Source organism: Hyposmocoma kahamanoa, unplaced genomic scaffold (genome assembly GCF_003589595.1).
Source record: "Hyposmocoma kahamanoa isolate Upper Pololo Valley unplaced genomic scaffold, ASM358959v1 99106, whole genome shotgun sequence".
Classification (NCBI taxonomy): Eukaryota; Metazoa; Arthropoda; class Insecta; order Lepidoptera; family Cosmopterigidae; genus Hyposmocoma; species Hyposmocoma kahamanoa.
In genome coordinates, this window is record NW_020655792.1 from 1040 (window position 1) to 13470 (window position 12431).

Consider the following 12431-nt stretch of genomic DNA (forward strand, 5'->3'; position numbering starts at 1 on the left):
CATTTCGCCCGGTCTTTAGCTTGTCGCATCCAGCTGCCAGCAAACTTTTGTAGATCGTCATTCCATCTTGCCAAAGAGCGTCGTGCCTCCATGATGCCGGCTGAGCCGTGGTCTTCACTCAAGAACTCGTTTCCCCCATCGGTTATCCGTTCTTCGACAAATATGACCAACCTACTGCCACTTCAGCTTACTAATTCCACCAGCTATGTCGACGATCTTGATTCTCTGTCAAATAAGCTCATTTCGAAAGTTATTCTTCAGAGTATGTCATAAATTAAAGATATATCATGTAAATTATTTTCCTAGTATTGTTTCTTAGAAGCATACAAAACTTCAGTGAGTATTGGATACTAAAGATAGATTATAAATCGTCATGAATGAACCTTTTTGCCATTCCACGTACGCCCCGATTTATGCAGAAGTGCGGCGGGCGCAGTATAATGCGGTTCACCTCCTGCACCTTAATATGTCCTTTATTTATTGCACCAATGAACATTCACACGATTCACCATCTTAAAACAAAAAAATGCGAGAGTACAATATTTAGATTCGTATCGAACTCACCAAAGAGACATAGCCAAAATCACCAACGGTCAGTCTAATGGACAGAGTACGTGTCGAGCATCCACCAGTTCTTCGCTAGGATGTCCATTTACCATAACGGATAACGGTTGAAGAACACAGGCGCGTCTTGTAAAACATCGGTCGAAGTAGCTCGTACTACGTACGTAGCCTACGTGGTTTGCATCCCAATTAGTCCAGCCAGACAGGACTATATAATGCCAACATCGGGTTCTGACTAACACAGACTCGGTCACTTCACATCAGACACCACCTTATTTCTCCTGAGGGAATTAGTGGGCAAATATAATTACAAGAAATGAAGATTATCGCGCTTATGGTTTTAAGTTGCGTGCTTTGGGAGGCGAGAGGGTATCCTTACTACCCATACTACGGAAACATGGATTCATGTAAGTAGCAGCTATAATAATTTTATTACTACAACGAAATTAAACTGTATTATTCCAATAGAATTTATTCTAATTCAAATCCATTGTATTAATATGTGCAAATATAGATTAATTAGCCCATTTTTTATTTTTTAAACAAAAATGGTTTTAAGTCTTCTTCTTGCTGCTCTTCGTACTTTATTTGGAGTCGGTCCTCCTTATACGTCGGCGCCAGGACTCTCTGTCCAGCATATTCGTTGGTGAAATATTCAAGGCGTTCAGGTCTTTCTCGACATTGGTCCGCCATGTAACCGTTGTTCTCTGCCACAGGGTTTTGAGGGGTATTTAATACTACAAGAATAGTTTTACAAATGTATAATACTTTCTAGTTTATTATCCTAACATATTAAAAACATTAATTTTCTACAGTGGCATACGGCGCAAGTGATACTAGTCGCGGCGGAATGGTGGTGAGTCGATACTACAACCCGTATTACAATCCTCATGGTATGGGCATGGCAGCTTTCATGGTCCGGCAACCGGAAGTAACTGGCAAGCAGCAGATCCAACCTAGTCAGTATTATGTCCCGGACAGACGCAGACAAACACCGCCAGAGGGTTTCTTCCCATCACCCCAAGTAAACGAAGTCTTTTACCCTCCAACCCCAGGAAAACCAATCGCAAGCACTGAACAAACCGAAATCGCAGAGGCCACTGATAGAACAGAAATACGAACCACAACAGTCAAAGCAATTACACCGTCTGTACCAGAATTGGTCGAACCAGAAGTCGAGGAAGTTGATCAAGAACAGAAATCAACAAAAAGGGTACCCAAAAACAAGAAAGTGAAACCCATTCAAGATGACGATGATGATGAAACTCCAAAGATGCCGACTGGTGCCTTCTTTCCCATGTTTTTCGGGTACGGAAGAAACGGTGGAGGCAGTTCTCCTGGAGGTGCGACCGCTATAGCTAATGCCTACAGTACGGGTAGAGGAGGTGTGGCTACCAGTCATGCGACGGCGTATGGCATGCCAACCCCAGATTTCAAACATTACCACCAACAAAAGAATATGTAAATATTTATAAGTGAGTTTAAATAAATAAATCTGTATGCAGCTCATAACAGTCTCCACAGAACAAGCATTTACAAGAATTTAAATACATAAAGAGTTCAAGAAGGAGTAATCAATTGGGACTCCCCAAACCAAAATTAGTAATGTACAAAAACAGCCCATATTATCGAGCAATAAAAATATACAATAAAATACCGCCTGACGTAGAAAACGAAGTAAATGATAACTTCTCCTTTAAAAATTTAAGGAATAAAAGCTATTATACAATTGAAGACTACATAATTAATTAAAAATATAAAAATATTTTAACGATTACACTCCAAATGAAGACAGTTAATGAAACTATAAATGACTTAATAATTAATTGATAATGAGTTTATATGCATGTAATTTTTTTCGAATTTCGAAAAAACCTTCTCCATAATGTTTTTTTGCCTTAGTTCTAAAATTATTTTAAATTTTGACATTTTTTGTTTAAGCCTCTCAATGTCTATTCTAAATTTTTATTTTATTTTCTTTCATTATATTTTCTTATATTGTTAATATCTTGACTTGCAGTGCCCTATTCAGGGTCATGTACTACAATCTAGTCATAATGTAACACATTTGTAACACCTGACTATGTACATGTGATGATAATAAATACAATAGACTGGATGATTGTCCATACTTTTAACTGCATCTGAAATTTCATACCACTATAAATACAAATATTGTACATCACTCAGCGTTGTAGTAAATGTTAAATAATAGTACATTTTTTTAATTTTTTTTTATTTGTTAAACGTACAGCATCATACAATACATTTCATTTTCAACAAATATGAAACAAACACTAGCCAAAACAGTTTCCATGAATGTTCAAAATAGTTACGTTGGACAGACAAATTTGTACATAGCTGTAATCAACGAACATAATGATTGCTACTAAGCAACAAATTGTAAATCTCTTTTAATTATGATTTAAATTTATTGGATATCATGATATGCAACCACCATAATATTCAATTATTTTATGGGAAATCACTCCACTAGTTAAGTTATAATTGTACCAAGTGTTATTTCTTCAGGTTATTTGGAAAAAGTAACAGCTCTAAATTAGCATTCTGTGCCTTATTTTGCATCAAGTCTCAATGTCTCGATAAACCCACCGCATGTCCTCATGGTAAACATTTGAGTTTCTACAATTTATCTTCAGAAAACATTCCTTGAGATAGCGTAGTCTATCGTAGTTATTCAACTGCCAATGAAAACAACAATGAACTAAATCTTCGTGTTTGAGGTTCTGAACAAAATTATGTAATCAATGATATCACCGTTAATTTAAGTAAAATACAAATTTAAAAGATCGCTAAGGTACAAATAGATTAAAAAGCAATTAAGTAATTTTTGGTTATCTGAAAAATTATGAATAACACTATCTTTCTTAAGTTTATTGGGACAACTAAACTATAATATTTTAAAACAATTTTCGAAAGTGAACGTTATATTCAAAAATATCATAACAATTTAAAATTTGGTGACGTTTTTAAGTTAAGGTGGTAACACAAACGCCACTAAAACCACCATATTGGAGCCACGTAAGATTAAATCTCAAATAATAAATTACGGGAAAAAAAAAGTAAAAGCTTAAAAATAAAACCGAGACGATTAAATTGTGATAAAATAATGACAAAATTAGTCTCTTAATTTGGTTTCAGAATACGACCTTAGGATAAAACAAAAATTGAGCCCAAATGGAGCCAGGGAAGTTGAATATTTTTTGTCACACGTGCCACCAAAGGTCAAATTACAACCTAATACAACATATAGACCAACCGACTAGACAACTCTCATGCTTAGATCTTATTATTAGCAATATAAAGGAAGGTATTGGAAGCGTCTTACCCCTTTATCTCTCTGATCACAATACCGCCCAAGTGTTAAGTTTTTCCCCCCGAAATAAACCAAAAGAAACAACTTTTTGGTACATCACAAAAAGAGAACTAACAGAGGAGAATAATAAAAAATTTCAAACGAACCTTAAAGCATTAAATTTTAATGATGTTTTCAATGAAACAGATATTAATGTAGCGTTTAGAAATTTCCATGAAATTTTCGTTTTATTATATAATCTCTGTTATCCCAAACGCCGTTATAAGGTTAATACAAAAACTAGTGGTCCTAAATGGGTATCTAAAGCGCTAAGAAAGTGTTGTAAAATTAAAAGAGAATTACGTTTTAAGTATTACAAAAGCAAAAACAAAACAGATAAAGTAAAATATAGAAATTACTCAAAAATTTTAAAAAGATGTATTTTGAATGCCCAAAAGAAACATAATACTAATTTTATTAAACATAACAAGAATGTATGTAAGGCCTCGTGGGCAGTTATAAAGGGCCATAACGTACAAAAACCACCCATTACGGATATAACTGAGTTAAATATACAAAACACAAGAGTGATAGAGCCATTACAAATGGCTTTAGCTTTTAATCGACATTTCATAAATTTGACCAATGACATTATATTTGACAAACATAAGTATGACAATTTAACAGAGGTACAAATGACATTAAATTCGTTCTACATAAAACCGTTCGTAACCTATGACATTATTAAAATAATACAATCTTTGAACAATACAAATGCCTGTGGCTATGATGAAATCTCGACAAAAATTTTAAAACAATGCGGGAATGAATTGGCACCAGTCTTAACATACTTAATAAATCTATCCTTTGAAAGGGGCATGTTTCCTGATGTATTAAAGGTATCAATAGTGAAGCCAATCTTTAAGAAGGGGGACAAGTCGGAACTATCCAACTACCGGCCAATTACTCTCATCCCGACATTAGCCAAAGTTTTTGAAAAATGCATGTACATTAGATTGATAGACTATTGCACAAAATTCAACCTTATAAGACCGGAACAATTCGGCTTTCAAAAGGGAAAATCAACAGCTGAGGCGGTTTTCAATATTGCCGGAATGGTGACCAAAGCTCTTGATACACAAAAAACACAGCACAGTATTGTTCCTAGACATGTCTCAAGCTTTCGATTTTGTAGCACATGAGAGACTGCTGACCAAATTAGAAAAATATGGTATTAGGGGCATAGCACTGAGTTGGTTTAAGTCGTACCTATATAGCAGACAGCAACGGGTGGAGTTAAGCTACCTGGATCAAAATAAAAATATTACCACATGCTGTTCGACTAATGATTTCAATAAGTTTGGTGTTCCTCAGGGAAGCATACTTGGCCCATTACTATTTTTGTTGTACATTAATGACCTGCCCCTGATAACTCAGCACAAAATTGTCATGTTTGCAGATGACATTGCAATAGTCATCAACTCAAATAATAACGACGTCAATCATTATGAAGCCGAAATTAATGACACAATGAAATCTGTAATAGTTTGGTTAAATAGAAACAATCTACATGTGAATTTGGATAAAACTAAATATGTCCAATTTGCTGTTAAGAGACGTACACCAATGAATATTACTATAAAATATGATGGAAAGATCATACAAAGTTTAGAGACAGTAAAATTTTTGGGTATTCTAATAGATAAAAAACTGAGCTTTACCAATCATATTGACAGCATCTGCAGCAAAATAAACAGATTTGTGTACGTCCTTCGTGGATTGAGACGAGTTGCCTCTAAAAGAATATGCTTGTTTGCCTATCACGGCTACATTGCGTCGGTACTACGTTACGGATTGATTATATGGGGTAATGGAACATATGTAGAGCGAGCTTTTGTAACTCAAAAAAAGTGTATTCGAGCAATGTGCGGCATTGGCCCACGGGAATCTTGCAAGCCGCTGTTTAAGGATTTAAATATTTTGACCTTACCTTCCATGTATATATATGAAGTTTGCAAATTTGTTAAAGAGCATTCACAACTGTTTAAAAAATCGATAGATGTTAATCCACGCGCGAAAAGACACCCAAATAGACTTGTCGTTGAAAATATACCTAAGACTACACTGTACTTAAAAAGTTCATATTATATGTGCATGAGAATTTATAATAAGTTGCCAATAGAAATAAAAAACTTGACATATAAAAGAATGACATCTGAATTGTATAAATATTTAATTAAAAAAGGTTATTATAGTGTAAATGACTACCTAAAAGACTAAATTTTGCATGCTTTTGTATAATGGCTGAATAGCAGTACCTACTCAAATGTAACAACTACCATCCTGTAAAAAACCTATTCAATGCAAATAAAACTTATTTCATTTCATTTCATTTCATTTCATTTCATTTCATTTCAAAGGGCATATAATTACTTTTTTGGCGGGAAATGGAACCCAGTGCCCATGCTTTTCGCTGCCAGGTCCTAATACACGACTGAGGCTTGCGCGGGGCAAGAACGTAATGGTTTTTAGTTAAACTACTTACCAGTTGCAACCAGTTGAATGTTTGCCACCAAAACTACAATTTTCGCGTGGACAAAGTTTGATCAAATACCCAGTCTCCCACATACTGGTAATTGCAATACTTTCAATGATTTTAGTTAGCGCTTCTCATAGTGAATAACATACATGGAATTGTTTTTCTTAAAAGCGTACACATTTTACCAGAACGACTATTTTATACAAAAAAAACAGAAAGTGGACACACCAGCAAAACTGAAAATCGGGACATTAATATTTTTTACTAATTATGATTGTACAATGAATTTTCTGAAATTCTTGCCCTAAACTCATTTTACGTCTAATTAAACTATAAAAAATTAATCATTAATATTTCTTCACTTTACACCTGGTTTCTCAGCCTGGACTCGCAAAATTTACGCATGTGATATTCACCCAGCAGAATCAATGTGATTAAAAGTTTTGAAAAGAAAAATTTGATCTCTAAGCCGTGTTTGCAAAGACATAATTTTTGTATCTTTAAATTTCCAATATTTATACTTCAATCTTTTAACAAATTTATTTTGTACTCTTTCGATCATGTCGACATGTTTATCACATTACATTAATGATATGTAAAATTTGTTTTTTTTTTCATAAATCTCCAACGTATACATACAATAAACAAAGAACAAAACAAATAAGCATTTATAAAACATAAATAATTGATGGCACTATTATGAAACTCGACATTATAAAGGAGGAAAACAGTTTTTTATGCACGTCGTTCATTTACAACTTATAAACATAGGTGTACACATAATACGGAATGCAATAATGAATTTCCTAGTAAATATATAAAATAGTAACATAAATGACCACGCAGAAGTATCAAAAAGTGTATAAGCACAAGATTAAAAAAAAAAATGGGAATTCCTCGCTTAGGAAATTAAGTAATTCACATGTCTCACGTGTCTAATTAAAGAAACCCAGAATAACCAATTATTACAAGGCATGTATTATATATACACGCTAATCTTCAGGTTTTAGATAATACCTGCCAGTAAAATGATTCATCATCATTTTACAAACAAGCTGTACATGCATATCGTCGCTTAGCAGACAACACGCGAAAAATGATGATTTTTACTTATGAACGTTAATCAAGTTCAAATAAAACGTAAATATCAATAAAAATTTTACAACTAACGCATATACAATTATGACCTCATATTATTACAATTATTACTCATATTATTATACAATCATCCGCCGAGTCTTGGCCACGGTCAACGTGCCTGCTATACTCGAGCCAAGCGGCATGTCGCGATCGGATGGCAAACGCCCGGACGGAATGACTCTCATCCCTTGGAGTGTGGGTCGGACCCCATCCTATCTCCAGCACACCAGCAAAAGAGCTGGCTCCGCAGCTGAGCTGGCGGAAAGAATAAACAGTAATAAGTACTAGTCAAAACCCTTAGCCCGTGGGGTCCATGCCTTGTGCCCTTCATCTGTACAAAATTTTGTCTAAAAAATTAAGAGCCTGTCTGGGAAAGCCAAAGGCCAGGCTATCTTGCCCCACGCATTAGCATAACAATACAAAGGGGGAACGTACCTAATTTTATTCATATAATTTAAAAATCCTAGTTTTACTTATTAATGTTTAATTCAATTTGATGAATTATTATTTATTTACTTTCAGGTTACAAAAGACCCATAAAACACATACCTTATAGACTAACATACATAATAATATGATAAAAAACAATTTATTTATTTACTCGTATGGACCGCAACTTAAGCTTTTAGCTTTTCAGTTTTGTTTGTACCTTACCTATACATTATCACTTTAAATTAGTGTTTGTGTAAATGAATTAGAAATGATTTATTATGTGTTTGTTAGTAGGTCAATGGTGTTATCCATAATTTAAATCTAAATCTTGTATGCAATAATATTTTATTGCAGTTTTTCACTCTTTTTTAAAATTACTCCAAATTACTTGCGCGGTGTTGTTACTAAAGACGTTAAACCCTACTAGTATTTATGCTCATCATCATCAACCCAGTTATACGTCTCATGCTGGGTATGGGTCTCCTCTCAGGCGAGGTTTGAGCCATAGTCCGCCACGACATCACACGTCTTCCGAGGATTGTGAACCTTCTACGACGTGCAGGGTTCATAACGATGTTTTTCTTCACCGAAACTCTCAAGGTAAATTTCAAATTATATTTTGGACATACTGGTTTTGGGACTATAGAGTTTCTTTTAGTTTACTTGTAAGCCATTTGTTGATAAAAATTCGATTGATGCTTGCCCGCCGTGGTGGCAACGGTACGGTCTGGATGTTGCCTGACTGGTCAGCAATCAATCAACAACTAATAACTTATTCCTATAATTCACGCAGAGTTAATAGTTTCTTATTAGTAACCCCATTCCATACAACAAGAGCCTTGGAGGGTAGCTTCCGGTATCAGACATCTAAATGCCAGAATAATCTGCCTCCTCCGCTTAGACAACCAACCTCAAAATCCGCATTTAAAAAAATGAAAAATCTGTTGACGACAATCCAGCCGGATGTTCCTAAGTCTTGTCTTCTAACTTATTTATATTTATGCATATTTAATTGTTACAGTATACATGTAGCACAAGTGTATTGTATATGTGTAGTGTGGCATAAAGCAGAGGATACACAGAGCATGGACCATTTCCTTAGGTCTCAGCCGACGTTGAAAAAGGACATATTGCTGAGTCGTATCCTTTTCTTCTTTTGCGTCACTATACACACTTGCTAACGTAAAATCAGGCAGCCATTTGTTGTTTTGGTGTTAGATTTAAGTATGTATAGTGAGTCAATTTAATGAATAATTTTTTTCTTTCTTTCTAATAATTACTGTATTATTTCTGTAGTAGTAGTGTAATGGCTATCAATAAAGTTATTATATCTATTTTAGACTCTCGCCTCTCTCAAGGCCTAAAATAGTTATTTGTTCAACAAGAGAGCAAAGTCGTTTTTTGGTGCGAGTGCTGTTTTTGAGTCCTGAGCAAGCGAAAGATTCTATAGTTGAATCACGAGCGTAGCGAGTGATTCAGAATTAGAATCTTGAGCGAAGCGAGGGACTCAAAAATACGAGCTGCAAAATAACTTTGCTCTCGCGTGATACATACAACTTTTCACCTCAGCAGCGAGAACATATATATATACTAAAGGGACAAGTAATAAAAACACGTCATGAAAGCAAATGCATCATTGTATATTTACAAAAATACAGAATTTACAAAAAATTAAAAGTGGAACGTGAAGTTTGTACAATTCTGTAGATTAAAAGTTACTGTTTTATTTGGAACAGTAATCGTCGTAGTGTTTGCTACTTGAGTAGTGGTCGAGGTTTCATTATGAGTTGAGCTGGATTGTGACCCTTCCCGCACCGTAAAAGTTGGTGATTCTGGGCGGGTTTGGGTATGATTCGCATCACTGGAGGTGCTAGGTTGTGCCCAAGAATGCGAAGTCTGTTTTAGGTTTATCGAATCTATAATACGCTTACAGATTTTTGATTTATTTTCTATTGAATCTTCGATATATCCTTCAGCCACTGTATTTGATCTCCAACCGCCATGGCGCTTCAACGTTGTGAGGTCAGCTCCTCCATCTGCCAAAAGAGTGGCTGATGTTCGCCTGAAGCAGTGGCCAGTGTATAGCTGCGGCTCTTTCAAATCTAAAAATGTTGCGATTTCTCGTGCAGTCGCTCCTATTTTATTAATACCCATCGGTTGCCGCGTACATTTTCCATTACGATATTGTATGAAAAAGCGGTCTGTGATCGTATTGGGAGGGCGCAATGCTTTATATTTCTGGACAACGTGTGCGTATTCCTCACGGACGACGAACGACCTGTCTATATTTGTTTTCGTATTTGGCAGGTTAATCAAAAGAAGGTCGCTGGAATGTTGTTCAATGGCATTAGGAGTTAGATTCAATAACTCGTTGGAGCGGCATGCTCCGTTTATTCCAATGATAAGGATGACCTGAAACATAAATAAAACGTCAATAAGTATTGTGTCTTTTAGAGCAGTCTTAAACGTGGATTTCTCATAATATGTAGCGTTATTTTTAACCATAAAGTTCCAATACAAGTCGCCAAAACAACACATTTAAGTAAGTAAGTATAATTATGTTGATAGAAATTGATAACATAACTACCAAAGTCCAAATTGTATTAACAATTAAAATATAACGCTACGACAACAGTAATAATATTCAATACTTACTTTTGCGGCTAGGAAAGTGCAATCTTGAGCTTCATTAAGAAATTTTTCAATATTAGCAGCCGTGAAAACTTTCGATTTTTTTGATTTGTGGCCGACGGCTGATCTTTTCAAAAACGCAATCAGCTTTGCGTAAGTGTTTATATGGACGTTATTTTTAGTTTGTAATGTAGCTTTCAACATCGAATATATACTCCACATCGTTGACGGCTGTTTTGTATGCGACATTTCAATGAAATAAGACAGAAGCACAGTTTCCGACATAGTGTTTCCTGCGCCCTTTTCGTGCCTCCATTTGTCAAAATGTTCGTAGACTTTCAGGTACTTTTCACGAGATTTACTAGGCAAGAAACTTAGTTCAGCATTTTTAACAGTTTCAACTAACTCTGGAGGAGTTAAAAAATTGTCGTCTTCACTGGAATCGCTCATATTTTCTATTTTATTACGTAGGTAGGTATCCAATTAACTATCAAAGAAGTACCTATCGCAAGCAAATAAGAAATTTTGAATTAAAAAAAAAAGAAAGCGCGCTTTTATTTATTGCGTTCCGGAACGTTCTCGCTTGTATTCATTGAAATCACACATTGTAAATATTGTTATCTTTAATTGACGTTATAAATTTAGCATATTTTTATTGCAACACTTGCTTTATTTTTAATGAAAATTGTAAAAACTAAATTATCATAGTATAAAATCGTATTTGTATTTCTCACATAATTTATCTTTTAGATGAATTGACGAGTTTCCGAACGTGCACTCGTTCAGCCATTTTGTGGGGGTCTACTATGTAGCTTAAATATCGAAGTACGAATAAACCACAATTTTCTTTTTCCTTTTTCTTGTAATGAAGTGAAAGGGACGGAGCGACTGATTTTGAAATATGTCGAATTTGTATTAGACCCCTTCGCATTAAATGACAAGTCTCCACTTAAAAAGCAAAAAGCTACTTTTTCTCACGGAGTGAGCAAAATAAGATTTTGCTCACTGATTTCACACAGCAAAATAGCCTTGTTCGAGCTGCTGAGGTGAAAAATTAATTTTTAATGTTTAAATGGGAGAGGCGGTATTTATATTATTATTATTAAAAACTTCAGCTTGAGAAGCGACAGGTCAAATCATTATAACTGCCTCGGTGGCCGAACGGTTACCATGTCGGACTGCCACGCAGAAGTCCCAGGTCCGATTCCCGGGCCGGGAGAAATATTCGTATGGCCTACATGTATTTTCTCTTATGAGTTTGGGTGTAATTTGTGGTTGTCTATGTGTGTATCCATGGAACCCGTGACACAGGTTTTCCCTAGTGCGGGGCTATATTGAGTATGCCCGTTATTATTATAAAAAAAAAATTAGGCTACCATGGATTATTATTGCTAGTATAGAATACTATATACGCTATAAAATTTAGAACGATAAATCTATGTGACATTCGTCAATATATTACCTGGTCCATTGTAACGAAACTAACAAGGCCACTCACAGCACCTTTCAAATTAATATACAAAAATTGTATAAATCCGATAATATTAAATAATGTCTTCAATTTACTTATCTGATTTAATTCCGCCTTCCCGCTTTCATCATCGGGGGACTAAACGTAGGCTGGGGTTCAACCCCTATGTTGTGGATATTCCCAGGATTCACACGAAGGTTTTGCGAGCGGCTAAGGAGTGGAAATCCCTGCCTGTTGTCTTATTCCCCGAACGCTATAACTTGGACCTTATCAAGGCGAGAGTGAATAGGTATTATTTAGGTCTGCACGCTCCATCGTCGATCTCCTTGTCACTTTTC

The 12431-nt window shown here is 35.2% G+C and overlaps 1 protein-coding gene across 1 annotated transcript; it reads left to right on the plus strand.

Annotated features, from left to right (window-relative positions):
* The first annotated feature begins 810 nt into the window (after nt 1–810).
* On the plus strand, nt 811–2441 carry LOC113239011. The gene is made up of 2 exons (XM_026475877.1): nt 811–971; nt 1380–2441. The coding sequence occupies exons 1-2, from the start codon at nt 881–883 to the stop codon at nt 2027–2029; spliced, it is 741 nt and encodes a 246-aa protein (XP_026331662.1). The 5' UTR covers nt 811–880; the 3' UTR covers nt 2030–2441.
* The last annotated feature ends 9990 nt before the right edge of the window (nt 2442–12431 follow it).